Source organism: Fringilla coelebs (genome assembly GCF_963513975.1).
Source record: "Fringilla coelebs genome assembly, chromosome: 3".
Lineage (NCBI taxonomy): Eukaryota > Metazoa > Chordata > Aves > Passeriformes > Fringillidae > Fringilla > Fringilla coelebs.
In genome coordinates this window covers 82,750,358-82,771,718 of record NC_140030.1, presented here as the reverse complement: position 1 = coordinate 82,771,718, position 21,361 = coordinate 82,750,358, and the positions used below count along the sequence as shown (strand labels likewise).

The 21,361-nt window shown below is 36.2% G+C and overlaps 1 protein-coding gene across 9 annotated transcripts in view; it reads right to left on the bottom strand.

Annotated features, from left to right (window-relative positions):
* Positions 1-2,813: 2,813 nt before the first annotated feature.
* The window catches only part of CEP170 (centrosomal protein 170), a 95,532-nt gene continuing 76,984 nt past the window's right edge, over positions 2,814-21,361 (bottom strand). For 3 of the 9 annotated variants that reach the window (XM_084203339.1, XM_084203341.1, XM_084203345.1), the window contains 7 exons: positions 20,249-20,483; positions 15,481-15,658; positions 13,896-14,063; positions 13,524-13,612; positions 8,912-9,005; positions 6,105-6,156; positions 2,814-5,173 (listed from right to left, as the gene is read on the bottom strand). In XM_084203339.1, coding sequence (XP_084059465.1) covers positions 4,887-5,173; positions 6,105-6,156; positions 8,912-9,005; positions 13,524-13,612; positions 13,896-14,063; positions 15,481-15,658; positions 20,249-20,483 — 1,103 coding nt within the window. In that variant the 3' untranslated portion in view covers positions 2,814-4,886. Of the gene's footprint in view, positions 5,174-6,104; positions 6,157-8,911; positions 9,006-13,523; positions 13,613-13,895; positions 14,064-15,480; positions 15,659-20,248; positions 20,484-21,361 lie in introns of those variants that run through there. The other 6 variants (XM_084203340.1, XM_084203342.1, XM_084203344.1 and 3 more) reach the window with 4 other exon arrangements.

The window sequence follows — 21,361 nt, the reverse complement described above, 5'->3', positions numbered from 1 at the left end:
TCTGGTTTCTTCACTCAATGAATTTTTCTCAACTTATAAGTCACATTTCCCCAGAAGTGATGCTGCAAATGAAATGTGAAGTCACGTGGTAACTTTTGTAAGTTTATATATAACCCTTGTACTTTGTGCTTGGCTACATACAGGTCCACGTCTCCATACAGAACTTAGAAATCTCATGTTACCCATTTTTGTTCAAAACATTAATTAATTAATTTTAATAATAAAATAACTATAAAATATATAAAAGATATAAATATATAAAATAGACACAAATATCTATATTATATTTATATATAATATATCTAAAATGTATAAATTATATATATATATAAAAAATATATAAATATAAAATAAATAAATATTTTCTCTTAAGATCACAGTTTGGTCCAAAGATAATTAATACTGCTTCTAAGCTGTTATTTTTCATTTAACAAATATTTATAAAATATATATATAAATCTTTAGATTTATATATATATTTTAGCTATTTCTTAGTAGCAGAAAGCCTCATCAACACATCTATTAATCATTTGAAATAGGTCTAAAAATGCTAGTCCTAAGGAATAGACAAGAGCAGCAAACTTAGCAAGAACATGTTAATTGGTAAGTGGAAATGTACATGACTACCCTTGAAATGAACAAATCTGTATATCCACTCACTCCACCTCCTAAGGCCTCAGTGTTTGAATAATTTTGGCAAGTATTACTTGAAAATGTTGCCCTATATTGCCATAAGGGTATTTAATAACTACAAACACCTGTTTTAATACAGACTCCCCAGGGACGGCATTTTTTAACGCCCTCTAATTTTAAGAGCTCTCCCCAGACATGAGGTAAGAATTGTTTAAAAAAATAATAACTGCTTGTGAAACTGTCAGCAAGACAAGGCGAGCACTGAGTTTAGTTGTCACTGTTAACTGTGGTCTCACTGGAAGAGGTAAAGATCTTTGACAGTAAGCTTCCAGTTCTCTTATTTTGTTTTAAAGTATTTCCAGGGATGCATTATCCCACTTGTTTGCTAAATGCATTTTTCCTCCCCAAATATATGACTTGTGAGAAAAGAATCAGAAAAGAAAATGCCTTGTTCCCCAGCCAGTGTTCTGTTGGCTGTCACTGGCAGGAACAGCACTGGCTAAGGCTAAGGCTTACCAAGTTGAAAACAAAAAATGTTTTTACAAGATTACTGAGCTAGTGCAGCTGGAAATGCTCTTCAGCACTAGGCAGCTGTCCTTTGACAATATTGCCAAGAGACATTGTTGGATGTATTCAATATTTGGGAATCATGGCTGAACTACCAGGATTGTAACCCTGTCAGCATTTACAGATCTAGCTCTATTTGAAGTCAAAGGTGATATTCTTACACTTGAAAAACTGATTATTCACCAAGACAAAGCTAAGCAACTTGTATGGTGAGTGGCCAAGTTTCTTCCTTGTAATTCTCTTCAGATACAAAAGACTTGGTGATATAAAAACTCCTTGGCAGGTAGTGAGTGGCCTCCTTTTACCATGTCATCGATGCTTCACACATTCCTGCATGAACACCCTTGCTTTTCATGGCTGCATGCCAAAGAAGTAATTATAGATCTTTCCTATGCTTAAAAATCTTCCCAGGTCAAATTACAAAGGCCTTCCAACAGGCATTGACTGGAAGTCAGTAAGAGGCAGGGTTCTCTCCTGAGATTGCAGTACCAGTTGCTTTGGTGTAACGTATATGCTGCGGTGAAACACCACCTTGCTGTTACCAGGTCAGGCACACAAATGATGCCCTGAGGTTTATTTCTGTATGCTACAGCTAGATGTGAGTGTATTACAAGAAGCTGTTGGGTGTAGAATTTGAGCAGTACATGTAGCCAAGGGAGGAGCCACCAGTGCTGATCAGAAAAGGTTTGAATTCTGCTTTCCCTGTGTCCTGGCGTGTCAGCACCACTTGGTGGTGTCTGAAGGGAGCACATGACTGAGGCCATCTGGCTGGATTTCCTAAATACTTCTGAATAACAGCCCTGTATAACCTTGGCTCCAAGTAGACTGGTCCTATAAAAATCTCTATGGGAAGAATTACACTTCTGCTTAAACATCAGAGAGTCTGCACATGAGAATACAGCCTAGAAGTGCATTCCTCTATCCTCTGCAAAGACAGAGGGATGCTGGCAACAAGTGAGGAAACGTTAGCAGATAACGAAGCTGTTTAATGCCAGCAGGCTGGGATATAAAGGAAAAATACATAGAAGCAAGATCAGAGCGGCTGATGCTGAGTCACTGCAAAGCTCAGCAACACCGAAATGCTTAACCTGGGAAGAAATGCTTGGAGCTTTTATTAATTCAAGGTTTTGTTTCTGCATGAAGCCAGCTAAGAAAAGGCAACTTAAGTGTCTTGCAGGAAAAGCAGGCATAGAGTCAAACCTGGGACAGAAGAAAAAAAGGCACCAGTGTGGAGCCAAATCAGCATATTCAGTAAAGTTTTCCAATATGTGAAGCAGAGGGAAAACAGTCTGATAACCATCTACTGTTGCAGCTGGCAGGTGCATTAAAACTCACTTTTATTCTGCAAAGGGAAACAGAGCCACTGTTTGGTGACTGGCATACTGGATTATTTTTGCCTCTAGCTTTGCACACAAAATCAATTGAAGTGTGGAAAAGAACCTGAGTACAGGAAAGCGAGCCAATACTGTCATCACAGAATAAATGATGCAGTGGTGGCAATAAGAGAACTTCTGGAGAGAAGATCTTTATGAAAAAAATTTCCTATTTCAGTAAAGGCGAGTAAGTCTGTAGAAAGACTCCCAGCTCTCAATTACATATTCACACATTTGTAAAGTTCCAGAAACACTTTATTTAAAAATGGAGTTGTAAATGCATATAACAAAATAACATACATAATAAATGTAACAAAAATAAATAAGGAGAACATGTCCATACAAAATAATAACATAGTAATGCAAAATGCTTATTACACAACATAAAGGTAAAAATGCCTGAAATAACACAAACAGAATCTCGTATGAAGAGCCTGCACCTTGAATCCTTCCTAGCCATTTCCTACTTTCCACTTGAATCTGCAGAAAAATTATGTTCCCAAGCATTAAACAAAAGAAGGAATATGGTGATGGTTTGGTACACTCAATTTTCAACACTTAGCTCTAGTTTCCATCTATTTTTGCCCTTCTGCACCTTCAAAAAGTTTTTCCGTAGCCTCTGTAATCTAGTGTCATTCAGGCTCCCACAGTTAGCTGGAGTAGAGCATATTGAGTCATACATGAAGACTGTTTGCTTTTAATTTTTTTTAAAGAAAATATGAAATCCATTATACAACAGATTAGTGGTTTTGTTTTTACATCTCTACAAAAAAAGTTTTTGCATCTTTATTAACTGGTCCAACTTTCACTGATTTCTGAAAGCCTGTACAATTTAAAAGCGTACAGAAAGTAGGTTTTTAAAAACAAATCTCATATAGGATTATTGCTGAAATATTAAAGACCATTTCATAAAAGCTGCAAAACTGTATCTTAAACCTTAATATATAGAGACTGATGCAAACATAAGAAAATTCCAGTCTATTAGTTACATTTAACAGAAAAAACATTCCTCCAAATTACAGTGTTCTGGAAATACAAAGTAATTTACTTTAATTCTTTTCATTATTTCCAAATGTTAAGTTACTGGGACAACTGATAAGGAAAATAGGCTTATATAGGAAACTTTAAATAGACTTGCTTTTCAGTGGTATAAGCAAAATGTCCATGTTAGCAGTCGTCATCCAGAATCCTTTTAAATATGTAAGACAGGGACAGCTTTACTAGCAAGACTACAGGAAAATATACAGAAGCAAATAAAATAATTTGCTTGGGAGTGCACCTATTGATCAAGCAAATCATGACAACTCTATTTCCAAGTTCCCTAAAGAAAATTTTACATCTCATGATTATTCCAAATAAACAGTAATTTCTTCTTTAAGTTTACGTTCCATTTGGATTGGTGAGAGCCCATTTGCCTCAATATGCTTTAATATGTCCCACATTGCTATACGTTCAAATTTATCTCCTAGTTATTTTCAACAAAGATTTGGACAGAAATGAGATATGAAATACTTCTACTTTCATTAACATCAAAAAGACTTTTGAAGAAGATCAAAAAGTGCCAAATAGTCTTTTCAGAAAGTGGATTAAAACACTGTAATGATAATACAAGGACAGTGTTATCAGTTTTCTATGTACACCAAAACACTGCTTGCTCTTCAACGATATTGATACGTTCACCTACCACTCCCAGCAAATCTTAGTGCAAACACAATATGTGAACTTATTTGTAAACCCCAAGACAATTTACGCAGCAACAAGGTTACATAAACCACAGAACTGTTTGAGATTTTCCAGTACATGAGAATGAATGCATTCTGAAATCTGTCTTACTTTTGCAGTAATGTGTCATTGTAGTCAAAGATAATGTTTCCTATATAAATCATCTAATTCAGAATCAAACATAACTGTTCAACAGTTCTGTACAAGCTTTAGAGGAGGAAGTTGGTTCATCAGAGCAGCTTGGCAAAGAGATTGGGGTTTTCAGTAAATGTTAGACTGCTTGCATGGCTTTTAAAAAGAAATAAATCTATTAAGGGAAAACTGCTGATATAATAATTCTTTTGCAAAGCACACAACCACAAAGGGCAAACCTGCCACAATCTGCTTTCCTACACTGGTATCTATGCATATCTTTATGATTTGAAAAGGATTTGTGTGACAATCAAAGCATCACAATTAAAGAAAACTTTTAATAAAACAACTGCTGTTTGACCAAGCCTTTTTTTTTTTAATTATAAAAACAAACATTATAAGTTTTCCTTGATTTCTAAACATTCCACATGAAAGGTTTTTGTATCAAACACTGAGATGTCACTCACGCAGAGTGGCATCTTCTTCTTCCCCATCTGGGTTAAACCTATTGAAATGTATGCTGAAATCTGCCTCGGATTCAGCATTTTCCAATTCAGCTGCCACAGGGCCAGTGGCGGGACGAGCAGCCCGGGCCTCGGGCTGGCAGTTTGGCTGCGCTGCCGGGCGGGGGCCTTGGCAAACAGGGCTGGACTTCGGCTTCGGCTGAGCTGGCAAGATAGGGCTGGTGAATCCCAAGCTGCTCAGAGCATCCAGGGTACCATCAGGGTCAATCATGGCATTAATTGCTAAGCAGTCAAGAAGAGATGAGAAGGACAGGGAAGAAGCCATAAAAAATACAATTTTCTGTTACTATCAAAATATGGAAATCCTTATCTCACGCTTTTATTTTTATGATGACAGATGTGAGTTTTTATGTGTGCTGCCCATGACAAAGAAATGGTGTATCCAATGCAGATGTAAACTGATACATGTATTCAAAAGCAGTTACGTATATTAAAACTTTAGATGAAATGAAACTGCACAAACTAAACACGAACTGATGTGTAGACAGAAAACAGAGATGATAAACCATCTATGATTAGGTTATAGGGACAGAAGGATGGTTTTAATTTAAATGGCTTTTACCCATGATGTTACCATTATATTATGCTATGATCCACCCCCCCCCCCCCCCCCCCCAGAAAATAGCCAGAGTTGCTGATTTCATGACTGAATGAAATTTGTATAAAGGAGCAGTCATTTATCTACACAGTGAGGACAAACTGAAGTACCTAGTACCATTTAATTTTATTATACTATTAACATGTGTCACATTTAACAGAACTTCTTCATTTCCAAGTATGTACTAACATTTATTACTGATTTGCCTCTAAAGGTGGTTAATGACTCCTCTTGAAAAATTCTTTTTGAAATTACGATTTTCTCTTGGATTAAATCTGAACACTAAAAATAACAAATATAGGAAATTTACAGCTAACATAATAATGATAAGCGTGGACCACTGATCCCATAGAAAAAGATATGACCACTCTTCTGCTTTAAAAAAAAGCCATGTTTGTTTATCAAATGTATCAGCAGTTACATTAACTGATACTGTGAATATATTTTAATAAATCACTGTAACTTTGTTTCATGTTATATATATACACAAATAGACGTCTATTAAAAAATTGAAGCAAGCAACCACAGAAAAGAAAAGCGAAAAAAGATTTGTACCTTGCAGCTGCTTCTCAACTCGTTTCAGTTCCTGTAAGATTGATGATATTTCCTAGAAAAGAAACAACCATGTTTCATTATCACAGAATTGGAAGAGGTTGGAAGAGACCCTTAAGCTTTTAAGTCTAGCTGTTAACCCAGAACTGCCACTGTAGCTCTTAGACCACTAAACCATCACCCAGTGCCAGATCCAGGTGCCTCCTAAACACCTCCAGGGATGGTGACTCCACCACCCACCTGGGCAATCTGTTCCTGATCTGACCACTTTAACAGTGAAAAAATATTTTTTTAATATCCAATCTGAATCTTCCCTATCCCAGCTTGAGGCCATGATGGAATAATAAAGGAAATTTCCAGTATGGAAAACCAGATTTAAACTACCTCTCATGAATGAACAATCCCTCTCCCAAATCTGTCCAATTGCATTATGCTATTGGGATTGTCCCTCCTGGCATCAAGAACATCTGTGCTGGTGGTGGCCCAGCTATGGGTGGCAGTGCTGAAGGCTGGAGAGCCAGGTCCTCATCAGAAAGCCAGAGCCCTCTGCACTGACTGCCTGCTACCATCCCCACGGCCTCATTCTGACCCTTGCTCACCTGCCTGTGCCACCTCTGCTCAAGCACAGACACCAAAGCTCTGTAGAGATCAGGCAGAAAGGGAAGTTAGAGGATAAACTCAGCACTAAATGGAACAGAGTCATTTATAAGGTTGTAGAGATGTAAGTCACACAGTGAGATGACTGCATCAAGGTTCTGTCCCCATGAGACCCTGCACAGCACCCCGGTGCTGTGGCCTCAGCACTCTGCCTTACAGATTTTTCTGCACTGTGCTGCCCTACTTGCTAACACAGCCACAGGCACAGCAATGCACTCAGAAACACAGCAATCATTAAATGTACCACATCTAATGCTGTAGGATCACAAAATAACCTGAGCTGGAAGGGACCCACAAGGATCATTGAGTCCAACTCCTGGCCCTGCACAGGACACCTCAAGAATCAAGCAAGTGCCTGAGAGTATTTTCCAAGGGTTCTTGAACTCTGGCACTCTTGGTGCTATGACCACTTCCTGAGTAATCTCCCTGATTATAGAATTAGCATATTTATAGTAGTATAAATATGTAAATCCTACAATTGAAGGATCCTACATGGAAGAATTGTTAACCGAGCTGCCGAGAAGAGCTGTCAGTGGTATTCTAAAGCTGAGAATTTTCAAAGGCACTGATTTCAGAAAACCATTAATCCATTTCAGAAAGCTGTTCTGTACTAAGTAGTGTGATTTTCATGGGTGGCAAAGAGATTGATTATCTTTATGAAGTCATTATCTTTAAGCAGAATTCACATCTGAGCTGGACATAAATGTTCCAAGGACAAAACAAACATCACTTGCAACTGTCCTTTCTTAGCTTTTAATGTTCTGTGGTAAAAAAGGTACTGCATTTGAACAACAAATTGCTCTGAACACCAAGCAGAAACTTGGAAATCAGTGCATATACAAAAACCCCCAAACAACCCATAAATTTTCAAGCAGCGTGAGATGCTTTAATACACTGAAAAAAAAATCAGTAAAATGGTGACCTTAGAATAAATATACAACTAACCTTTTTCTTTTTTAAAGAGTACCTTAACTACCCATATTTAGGGCTTTTAGGATATAAACCACTAAATTTGGATCTTATTCTGGAGAGGGAAAAGAGAAACTCCTTATATTATAATATTTCTAAAAATAGAAACTTCCATGAGGAACTTGATTAAATTTTTGAAAAATCTAACAAAACCTATCAGGAAATCTATTAAATTATAATAGATTTACGAATTATTGCTTTTGATAAATACACCATTTTACAGAAATTACAGGCCAAGTCTTTTATACTTCCAAGAAAAATCAGTCTGGAGGAGTTTACTAACTGATGATGAGCTAACAGAGAAGTTCTGGCCTGTTCAATGCCAGAGGAAATATATTCACATTTGAGCAGTTTTCTCTCCCACAGAAAACCCTGCCTCTGTAAACAGATATTTTGAACAGCAGACTCTGCAGATGGATAATGTAGCTGGGCTCTGCCTGCTGTCTCATGCGAGGATGTTTTCAAACCCTATGCTCTGTGTTTAAAAGCAGAGGAGAAGGGTACTGAGACACAACGTGTGGTCTGTCCTCTCACAGTCACACAGTCTGGTCTTGAAATGGCCTGAATTAGACCATAAACCATGGCTGATTTCTGTAATTAGGCTATTACATAAAACAGCTGGAGTGCTAGTGGGCAATCTATGGTTACCACTTCCAGACAAAACCAACAGGATTCTTTTTCACTGAAAAGTCCTTTTATTGCAATGTGTCTATGGATTATTTTCATCACATGCATTAAAACACAACAATTTCTCTAAATATTAATAATCAGTATTACTACTGTTAAGTATTACAGATTAAGTATTAATGATTAGTAGGTAAAGTAGTTTTTAGACTGTAAACCAAGTTAATTCAAAAGCAATCTAACATTCAAACTAATGGTTGTTACCTTTTGTTAAACAAACATACTGTATATATATAGTTTGAATCCCTTTTACTGCATTCTTTATCTGAAAATTTCCCCTGAACAATTACTTGTTTCTTAATGAGACAGTAAGAAAATAATTACTAAGACAGTAAATCTTAGTAATTACTGAAGATCTGGTTTATTCTTGAAACATACTTAGTGTCTAAATAAGGGGTTTTAAAGATTTTTGCCCTTATGCCACTGAAAACAGCAAATTCCTCTACTGATTACTCAGCCGTGAGATGAGCAGCATAATCAGAAAAGGTAACAATTCATACCATGCTTGATGTTTTCACAATAGGAACTTCACTTTCAGCTCGTAACTTGTTTTCAATTTCTTCCCAATTTCTGTCCTTGTCCTTAAATAATATTCTAGAAGAAAGAAATCCAACTGTATGTTTAAAATAGGAAAAAACTGCACAAAATAATCTGAAAGAATAAATAACATGATAGGAGAAAACAGCATAAGGAGTACTAAATTAAAAAAAAATATAAAAAACTGAAACCTGAAAGAATTTAACAGTACAGTTTAAATTTCCAAGGAAGCATACAGATTTCATGATTTTCAGCGAAATCATTATTATTAAAATGGCAGTTCTGTAGCTGAATACTTGCTTAGGGTATATATACAGACACAGCTAGTTCTTTCCTCCAGCACTGACATATTTTTTAAAAGCCAACTATTTTACTGTAGTGAGAAAATTCCCCATTAATATGCATTTTACAATAATAGCAAAATCTAAGATAAAGGAATTCAAATTTCACATTTGTATTTTAAATGAATAAAAAATAAAACACTTTAGGAAATTAAAAAAATTCATTTTCTAGAAAAAGTTTTCATTGAAAAGTCTCAATATGTACATTTTATATCTAAACGTTCTAGATCTATGAGTATGAATATCACTGGTATTACATGTTTAAAGTCACTTCTAATTGTAAAACCCCAAAGCCCACTGGGAGATTCCCCTCTTTTATGTTTTGCTTCCCTGCTTAATAAAACTTTTGTTTTTATTGTCATAAAATAAACATAATTTAAACTTTCTCCATTGGTGCAATTGGAAAAGAAAAGGAAAAAAAAAAGCCATGTGCAGATATTTAAGGTCTGTGAACTGACACCATGATGACACAGAATTCACTTCTTCTCTAATTGGTACTTAAAAGTTAAAAGTTCAAAAATAGCTGCAGTAAAACTGCTAAACAAACCACACAATTTCAAACCATAGTCAAAGACCAGTATATTTAAAAGAAGCTATTATTTTAGCTAGGTCTCTGAGGAAATAATTTTTAAGTTCCAAGTTCATGATACAGTGAATGTCACAAAGACTAAGAACTTGAAAGAAAGCTGTGAGCCTTAGTACTAAATTTCTGTTCACCTTTCTGCAGTTCTGCATACCTTATGGGGAATTTCATTCTTCACTTTTACCCTGTCAGGATTCTCTAATTTTGCAAAATATTTACCCTGCCTTATTTATCAGTATACAGATGTCAGTAACAGACAACTCATCCAGAGGCTGCTTTAACTCTTCTGTCTTTGAGGTCTTCCCTCACTGCTGCTTTGGAATGTATTTATATCAGAGGTTTCACTGTGAGGAAGTGCTGCTTTGATGACAAAATGTCATGGGATGGAGGCAAATGACAACTTCTGCCAGACTCAGGTTTATTCATGTACAAAACATACAGGGAGTAAACATTAATACACACTTTTTCTTGGAGAAGGAATAAATAAATAAACTAAAAGTAATCAGAAGTGCAGTGAAGAAAGCATGAAACATGTTAACGCCTTAACCAGGGTCATAATTTCAAAAAGTTCATCATCAGAGATCTGGCAAATTTTTCATATGTTTTGGCAGGGAGTTAAAAAGCTTGCAAAGCCATACAGCCCAGATACCAGAAATTTCAAATACAATGGAAAATTTAGTATGTGCTTTTCACTGAGGAGTTCAAATACACATTAAAAAAAAAAAAAAAAGAAAATAAAGCAGAAATAATCAAGTCCTTTAGAGGATTATAATTTTTAAAAAAGCAACTTCTGGAAATATTTGATTCAGTATACAGACAATCTTACGCAGCTATACTTTCTCTAATATAATAGCATTTATATCACCCTGGAAATCAGCAGGAACAGAGAAAATAAGGCTTTATTTAGCAGTAAACAGCACTAGCAAAAAAAAAAGCTATTGTGATATTGTGTGATTTTTTTATTTACCTTCTTGCCACGTTCTGTTAAAATAATTCTATCCTGATGTATGTGATTAGTGCCTTTGCTTCTCTATGTGGTGTTTTTATAGCTAATGTTCTTCTCTTCTAAAATTTGAAAGGTTCTCATTTCATTGGTCACTTTATTAAAAAAGAATGGAACAAAATTAAAGCATTAATTAGAAATTTTTAACTGTTTTATTTAAACTATAAAGTGGACAGCCAATTTGTTTTTACTATAAACTTAGGAAGCCTATTTCCTTTTTTACTTCATCTTTTTGAACACTTCATTTAGCCATTTTTAACTTCCTGGGGGATCATCATCTCTGTCTTCTTTGCTCTTCCCCTTTCTAACCATATTTTTCAAGTTAAAATAATATATTTATAAATGCCTATTGCCTTCTTCTCTTGCTTTTCCCTGCTTTCTGAGGCAAACCTTACTTGACTGTGCTCAATCCCCATTTTTCTTTCGGTGCACTTTGCAGGATGCCCAGCAAACAGCGGAGGCCAACAGGCAGTACCTCCCCTGCTGTGACTGCTTTGCCGAGATTTTGCCTGGCTGAAGAGGAACTTGCCTGCTACAACATAAGCCAATGGCACTGCACTCCCATTGCAGAGCACTGCAGATCTTCTCACCACAAAACCTACTTAGCTTTTTCCCTCACAATCTCTGAAAACCCCAGCAAACTCATTGTAACACATAAAAGCACAAGCACAGGCTTCTCTTAGGTAGAGAAGGGATGGAGAGCAGCCTGGGGGAGAAGGATTTGGGGGTGCTGGTGGATGAGGCTGGACATGATCCAGCCATGGGCACTCACAGCCCAGAAACCCAATTCTATCCTGAGCTGCATCAAACAGAGAGTGGCCAGCAGGGATCCTGCCCCTCTGCTCTGCTGAGACCCCACCTGGAGTGCTACATCCAGCTCTGGAGTTCACAACATAAGGACACAGACCTGTTGGAGTGAGTCCAGAGAAAGGCCACGAAGATGATCAGAGGGCTGGAGCACCCCCCTTACGAAGACTTTGTAATTGTTCTGATCAGAAATTTTAACTGGCTTAAGTCCAGAAAGAGGAATAGCAGCATACCAGTTGGCTGAACTCATGTATTTCAAAATAAAGCTAAGTTAAAAATCTGTAACAGGTACTCCCTAAAAACAATATTAAAAGTAGTGCTGTTTTTCTGATTCAAAATATTAATGAAATTATGAATAACATCGTATTATTCTAACCCATTCAGAGGAAAATAAAGTTTTGAACACAGCCCTGGGGAAAAGGCTAAACAATTCCTTATTAATGGAAGTTTACTGCATTTTTATAGAAAAAAAGCAATTTCCCTTTCTTTAAGTATGTATATTTGTAGATATGCTTGTATTTACATCATACATGAGCACATTATTATTACATGCATTAGCAGCTGACTTGCTTTTTAAGAACAGAAAATTAACCAGAAATGCGTAAAACCTGAATTTAACGTTATCTGTTAATCACCAGTAAAAATAACACACAAGATTCCTTAGAATAGGATAATTAAAATGAGTTATAGGCTTTTAAATAATTGATTCTTTACTTGGTGATACTCTTCCTACTAGAAATAGCAGGACTAGAAAGGACAGCTAACCTACAGTTTTAACCAATTTATATAGATTATTATTTTTCTTCTTGATTTCTATGGCCAATTCTTTTTTGGTAATCCCATGAGAATACAATCTTCAGATATATTAGTATTTTGCTGCTTTGAATGGTTACATCACCCTATTCAGGCAGAAATTTTTGTTGTTTAATCTGTCACTCATCTAATATTCCAACATCTGACGCTTCCTAAACAAACCAATCAATTACAGACCTAATATTTTCTCACATTCAGAAGATTATGCATTAAGCCAAAGACTTCTTATTTTTAAGTTATTAACTGCACAAAGACATGAAGAACATAAGAAATATACAATACGTAACTTTGTATTATGAATTTTCTTTTATTCTTGTCAAGCAAAGTGGTCACCAACTGGTTTTAGACTCACATATTCAAGTTAAATGGAACTGTCAGTAGAGCAACATGTTACCATTTTTGACATGCCTACACTTCCTCTTAACTACTATGACATCTTATGAAGGAATCTAACTATTTAAGCAGGAATTTTCAATTAAAAATGAGAGGTGGCTACATCTGTTGTTTTAGAAATCAAAAGGGATCAGACTGTCTCCAGAGCAAGCTGTTTTTCAGAAGGATTTATTGAAACAGCTCTCCTCTGTCCAATTTTTTTTTCTTCCTAAAATGCAAAATCCCTACAACAACTTGGCAAACCTACAGGGCACAATTTTAGAGTTCAGCAACTTTTTAACCTTATCTTTTAAGGAAGGGAGTTTTACAAGGCTTGTACAGAGGTTGTGTAGATTTTGCACAGTATTGGATATGTTGGAAGAGCTCCTCTGCTGGACGTTGTTCTGTCCATGTAAACTTTCCTGATATTTCTCTTCACATAAAGTGAAATAAACAGAAGGAATAAAAAATGGAAAAAGTATTCATTCCAAATCCTTCTCAATGTTAAAAATGCCAGAGGTTACAGTGCTTTTTTAAAAGACAAGTTTCTACTATGCACATTTCTTCTGTGATTATTAAATATATCTTTTTTTACTGCTGGGAATGTTGATAGGAACAGACATTTTCAGCAATAACAGCAATTTTTAACAACTCACCTGATTTTGCCAGCTGTTTTGTCTATGGATTGTCTTATCTTGCGAGAAAACTGGAAGACTGAGGACAACAGCAAACTGTCCCCCATAACCTGCAATACGTTTTTAGTAAAAAAGGATATTATTAGTTTAAAAGTAACAACTCCATATATTTTTGTATCTTTAACTATAAAAAATCTTGCTTATGTTTTAGATAGTATCGTATACAATGATATTTGAACTTTTGCCGATAAAGTAATACATAATTTTTTCAAATATTAATGCCACCTGCTAGAGGTAGGAGAGACAGGATAATGTCTAAAATATTAAGTGGGGAGATAATTGCAAAAGCTCAAAATTGACACATTCTTAGAGAGAATCCTGTTGTGTGCTCACTTCATCTCTGCTCCAAGTCCTTCTGCGGGTAATTGTTGGGGGATCGAGGGCCTCTGTCAGCTGAGGTCTGGCATCACTAGGCCGACCATTCCCTTCCGGGGGTTTCGCATGCACTATTGGAGGGATTTTTCTAAAATTGAGACTTTCATCAAATACTCGGTCCACCAACTGCAGGATAAAAGAAAAATGAAGTTCATGAAATCTACTGGATACATCCAAAAATCAGATTACTGGGGTTTTTACTCCTGAAACAATTTCTAAGATGCCTATCAAATAATAGTCATGTCTTCTCTAATACAAAATGATGCATCTCTTATGTAAAAATATCTTGTACAAATGAACAAGATTTGGGGTTTCTTTAAATGCTAAACATGCATGGCAAATTTAGACTACCCCACTGCTTATGGCAGGTAACATAATAGCTACCTATAAACTGGTAATGAATAATTAATTCCTTTGATTAATGGAACATATCTGTGGAATAGAGACGAGTACTCCAAGCTTTAAGTTTTTTTTCCAAATAAGTAAGTCACAGCGTTACAGAAAGACCTACACTACCTAAAGGAGATACTGCCACCTGCAGTATGTACAGAATGCATCATATTTTTTGAAGAAGAAAATAATTATTTAATGCTTAAAAAAATCTGGAGTGATCTAATTGGATCTGAGAAAAAGAACATTTTACTTCTTTAAAGCTTAGCCACAGTCTATGAGAATTAAACCCAAAATCTATGTGAGTGCATTTATAATTTTTCTGAGTATCCAGCTCACAGATTTCTTATTGCTGTTTATATCTTTTTTTCCACAGAAAAAGACAGTATTAAACTAACCACAGTAAACTAGTGTATTAACCAAAATTTATGCACACAAAAATGAATAAAAGACATTTTGAAAGGAATACTATGAAGGAAAAAAATGTATTAAACATTTACAACACATTATTATGGTGAACTGTAACATGGTAGAAAGTGATGATTTAAATTCAGATTAACATGTTTACCAGCATTAGACCTGTGATGGTTACTAGAACACGTTAGTCAATATATTCATAGAACAGCACAGCAGGATAGGCAAAGAAAATAAGAATTATTAGAACCATAAAGCAAACTTATTTAAAGGCAGTTTTTTACAATGTTATTAAGAAAGAAAATCTAAAGTTAACTGATGGTACCTAAGTATTTCAGTGTTCAGAAGATGAAAGTTTTTGCCACCTGTGAAAAGAGGGACTTTTTTGTTTTTAATAGCTAAGCAAAGAATTAAATGTATCCATTTATATATAGTTGTGCATACGCACTAGTATCTTTAAATGCACTTAGATACCATCTAACAGTATCTAAGGCTACAGACAAGCAAAAAACAAATAACTACCTTGTCCTATGTTTCGTGGAAAAAAAGAGACAGACAGATAGTATGCAGCCTTTTGACAAGCTGTGTTCACAAAATAACTCCTGGGTTGTTTGTTGAAATGTAAAGGAACTTCAAATGAAAAAAAATAATGTTGAGATCATGCATACAGGTTGAGTGGAGGTAACTAAAAAGGCTATGTAAAATGCTAAAAGCAAAAGAAATAAAGAAAAGGAAGAACCTTATGCATTTCTCCATGAAGATCTCCTACCTCTTCTCTAGTGTCTATGGCAGAGCCAGGGGTGGTGGCAGCAGTGCTTACTGTGGTACTGGGGGCAGTGCCTGATGAAGTCACTGAATCTATCTCTCCTGCTACATCGTTGATTTCCCGTGCGATGAGAGCCAGATCTTGACTGATCCTAGTAATAAAGAGAGTGTTACATTCACCCCTACAAATACTTTTGGGCCAGTAGAGCCCAGCCTGCAGCCTTTGAGGTTGTAAGTTCAAGTTCCTGATAACCGTGCTATGAAAAGCTGCATGCCTTTTTAAACAGAAAGATTATTTGTAGAGACATAGAAGCAAATTTGACTGAAGCTTTTAACAGCATGCCTTTCTAGAGGAAGAAGGTGAAAGGTGATCTCAAAAGACAGAGTATCCTTCTTTTCTTCCTAGGATTCAGACAGATACGTGCAATGTGCACTATATGCAACACAGAGGATGCCTAGGAAATATGCTGAAAATACTGCACAGATGAGCTGTGTAAAATGGCATTAAATCTGAAATGCTCAGAAAATATTTAATTTGTACCTTAGTTTGCCTACTTGAAAAAAATGTTTTCAGGACTTCTGAATTTCTAGCAGCTCCTCACCTCGCTCAGATCAATCTGCTTATGATTGATCTGAAATTCCAGGCCAATACCCTAAATCCCCAAATGTAATCAAGACAAAATTTTCAGTGGCAAAAACACAACATACCTTTAAAAACCTGGATATGATAGCATTACAAAAATACAGCTGAATTCTCAGCCAAAGAGTCCTTTGCTTCTGATTCGGGGCATCAAAAAACCAGCTTTGCTCTGGCTTGCTCTGTTTGTGCTACTCCTCCCCAGGACACCCCAAAAGAAGGAGGGAACAAGACAAAAACCCCCACAAAGCAAAAGCTAAAAGCCATTACTAACTATGGCACCCTGAATCTCCAGCTTGGATCACAGATTTGAGAAGAGCAGACTGCCAAGTGATCCCCTTTCACACTTCTGCCTGACAGCACTGAAGGTAACAGAGAAGGTAACAGTGCCACTTCTGTGCCACCCAGGACTTGGTGGCACACAGTGCTGCCACTGAAGCAGAAGGAGGTGCACAGCCACGTGACAGAGACACGCCCTGGGCTGCACAGAGGTTGATTGTTCAAGGTGAGCTTCCTTCTGCTCTTAATTTTCACTTTGTCTTCAAATCAAAAACAATGGACAACACTGGCCTAGAGATAGCTTAAGACTAAGTGAACAGAATTTCAACTAGAAAGGCAAACATAACTAGAGAAATTTCCAGCCAAATTCCAACACTGGATTTTGTGGCTAATCATCAGCAATCCACAATGAAGTGCAACTTTGTGCAGCTTATATACACATATAATTGGAAGAAGGCCGTAGACAAATATATGGCAATTTACACATGCCATTCAAAGTCCAACATTCTTAGTAGTAGATACCCTAAAAGAGCTACTTCATTTGTGTCATACAATCATCTAAATTTTTCCTTAAATAGAAAAGTTGCTACTATTCACATTTGATTTTCAGGGACGAATTCTGGTATTTAATGAGTAGTTGTGAAGAAAATAAAACCAGGAGACTTCAATTACCAGCAAATTTTTCAGAAGAGAAATGTCACTAAACACCATAATCAAAAGTAGCATCAATTAATGAAGACTTAACTATTCAAAGAAATCAGCAATGCTTCAACATGACACAACCACTTAATCTGAGTTGTTACCAAGAAATCAAAATTACATAAAGTGTCAGTTCTCTATATAAAAATTAATTCAAATGAATCCCAGAAGTATCAGGACAAACAACTCTAACATTGATGGCAAGCAACTCTAACATTGATGGCAAGCATCACAGTCAAATATCAGTCATGTGAACAAAATCTGGAATCATTTTCTATGTGAAAGTAAGCTATAGTCCAGTACTCAATTACATTCCTGTACAGAAACAATACAGAGCAGTAAATGAGAAGCACTGTGAAAAAATATTAGAAACCAGCTGAGTGTGACTTAGGAAGTTTTCAAGTAATTCTACATTAACTTTCAGAAGCAGAAATTTTTGCTTAAGTACGAGGGAGTATATTTTGTGTCATCAGGGACAAGAGACTTAGGCTCTAGGCGCATACTGTTTACTTTACTGCAACTGTAGGCTGCCTTGCAGATCTCTACTGCTTCCTGCATCAGACCTAGCAAGCATACAAGGTAAATCAATTCACAGAGGCAGAACTAATAAACCTCAAATTGCCTAAATCCCTCAACCCACTCCAGGAAATACTGCTTTAGATTCACTCGGTGAGCAGTCTCAGGCAGCTACACAGCTACATAGGGAACAGACTCAGTTTCCAACACATAGGATAAGGTGAGAACAAATGGCTTGGGATGGAGAGAGCATGACCACCTTTCCAAGCCTGGAACTCTAGTTCTTATTTACCTGTAGTGAAAGAATGCCCAGTGTTAGAAAAAAGAAATACAAGGAAATAGGAATACTTCTAAGATATCTGTAATAGTGCTGAACTACTGGATCACTAAAAACATTTTTATGCTTAGTCTGCTATGTTACACTTCCTATCCTGAGTCAGTGGATTTTGTAAAAATACTGAAACATCCTTAAATAAAATATTTGTGAAACTCCCATTATTCTGAGGATGTAAATTCCCTCCATGTAAAAGTGGCTTTAAATCAAGTTTAGTTAATCCAGGAAGTTTCTCTAAACACCTCTTTCAAATTCTCAGTTTTATTAACATCTGTAAATTGTGAAGTCTGTGAAAAGTGCAAACTGGGTCAGTCATGGAGTCATTAAAATGCAGTATGATGGTAACACAGATGCAATGAAATGTTTGCTATACAGTTTCTACACTACTTTCTGCTACACATGTATTTTATGAAAGGCTTATCCTTGCAATCTAATCAGTTATTCAACAAGAACAAAAACAAATCAACTAATTTTAATGAGAGCATATAGCCATCTTAATTTTTTTTAAAACTCTAAATAGAGTTGAAGGGACCCTGAACATAGGGGCTGGACTGATGGCTGGGATGGAAAAAAAACCAGGGTAGGCAATAACAGAGCCTATGGTTAGCAAGGAAATAGGAGCAGAGACAAGAAGTGTCTTATAGAGGACAGAAGCTAAAATTAAAGCTGGGCAGCAAAAATGTGAATCACTACAAAGATATGGAGACACAGAAAGGATGAACTAGTGACCTACAGCAAATGCACTCAGCAGAGGCTAAAACTGGTATTGGAAGCAGTGACAACAGATGCAAGTAACCTGGAATTTCTCAGATGCTAAATGCTACTTTTCTTTACCTTAAATAAGCTCATTTAATGCAGGTTGTGTAAAAATCTCTACATAAACCTAAAAATTTGGCAGTACTGATTTGAGCCTCTCAGCACATCAACTGAAAATAGAGCTGAAGAGGTAGGAGAAGTACACAGCCTTTAAAACAAATTTTAAAGCCAATACATCAATGGAGGAAAGGGTAAGAATCTCAAGGGAAGAGAAAAACCTGCAAGCCTAACCATCAAATGAGTTTAGACTGAATCATCAATTATGTCCAGGGTCAATCTCTCTTAGATGGACAAAACATATCAAAGTTTCAATGAAGCAGAGGTTCAGCAGTACTATTTATCAGGAGGAACTAACATGCTATGGCTATCAATTATTTTTCCCATATACACACAGTCCTTCCTATAACCATCTCTAAATTAAGACTTCTGAAAAGAAAGATATGTTCTAGAAAGATTATTTCGAAAATGTTTATTTCATTATTTGTCCAGATACTATGAGACTCCCTTAGGTATATTCTGTGCATCTCTCAGGTCTCTACATCTTCCCTTTGCACAGATCACAACAGAAAAACAAATGTTGAAAAATATTACTCAAATCAGGAAACAAAAAGTAATTAATCACACTAAGCAAAACACTTCCACAGTATTAAGAAAATACTTTACACTATTAACACTAATCTTAAAAGGAAAACATATTTCTTGTTTAGGCTTCCAAATTAAGTTCTGTAAAAATCTTTGGAACCTGAACACTGACATCTAAGTATCAAATAACATTTATATGCTTGTGCAAGCTCTCTGAAGTTTTCACTGCCTGGGTGTTGCATGATATGGCAATATTTGGTTACCAGAATGTGCAACCAACTTTTCCTTGGTTCCCTTGAAGCAGAGTAGTGCCAGCAATGACAGAGGTATTGATATACTAATCTCATGGACTTGCAACAAAAAAAAAAAAAAAAAACCAACCTTTTGGTGAATACTCATGACTTAAATCAGAAAGTACCTAACATGAAATAATGTCCTGATAAATGAAAAATGAAAGTGAGAACATGGCCTCTCACATTCCAAAGCTGACTTTTTTTCTCTCTCTGTCACCTGTGATTGATCTGAAATTTTACCTCAATATGTAAAGGTAGTACAAAATCACATGCACTTCAGCCTTGGGAAATACACCAAGTACCTCTGCAAGTCCCAGTAATGCAAATGAAAGTTCATTTTTGGGATTTGGCTATCATAAATCAGAAGTTACTACCATTTTGCACGAAAAAGAGACGTGCTGGTGATATGAGTGTTCTGTCTGCCAGTCTCTCATAAGAAAAATTTTAAGTAACCTATTCAGTTAGTGAAGGAAAGCTGTAAGGAGTGATAGAGAAAATCCATCAGCTCTCTTTGTCCTCTACGTGCACCTGTACAAATGGCTGGGTACAAACTCTGTTATTTTGGGAGCGCTCCTTTCAAACCAACCTTGCTATCTCTTCCCGGTGGGCAGTCCAGTCCCGAATGTAGTCTTCCTGCTCCTTTATCCTGTGCTTGAAAGTGTTGCTGCTTTGAGCTGCTGTCCCAGCGCTCTGCAGTCGCGCGGTTTTCAGGGCTGGAGAGGTACGCAGACGGGTATGTTTAGGGGAATTACGGTTTGATCCGAATTCATCTTCTGAGGTGGAAGCATAATCTGTAGGAAAGCGCCTCCATCTTGCACTTACTAAATTAGTTTAATTATTAAAAAAGAATTATTATGGCATCTTTAATAAGAGAAAACAGCATTATTTCAGTAACATCACAAAAATACACAGCTATTTATTATCCATCCCCAGGTACCTCAAAAAAGGTTTATTTACTACATCTTTAAAAGAAAGCTACAGAATTTGTGTTAAATAAAAATATTAATTAATAAAAACATAAAACTAATGCTCTTTGTATAGTGATGAGTAAAGTAAGATGTAAAAGCCAGTGATTGTATATGAGCTCAAACAAACTGTATTACAAAACAAGGGCCCAATTCATCAACATTTAAGTATATAGTCAGATTGCACTTTTTCTGCAGATTTTTTTCCCAAATTTCATTCAAGGTTTATGTGATACACAAAAAAGAAAATTAAGAGATATGAAGGAGGGATGGAGCTGGCACCAAGCCTGGAATGCACATTTACATAAGGAAAGCATAAAATTCCTAGATGATGCGTAGGTCTTTTCCAACCATAAAATGATTCTATGCTTATGTGTTTAGTACAGAAAAAGAGTATGTAAAATTAATATTCTGTTATGCAAATCTGCAGCACATCCATAAGAGAAGCAGCCTCAGAGAAAGAAGTATATATACTGACATGCAGCACATAAAGCATTATACAACCATATTGCTGAGGACAGCCTGAAGTACAAGAGAACTGGAACTAAGTAGGAGGCTCTTGTCCCCTTATGAATTACTGAAGTCTAGAAAATGGATTTCAGATGTGCTGTCCTCAGACATCTCCAACAGGAAGAGATAACATCAAGTTTAAAGAAATCCCCATCACCACAACCGGCTAAATTGCTGCAGGGGATTTAACACCCGAAATTCATTGACATTCATGAGGCTCTGTA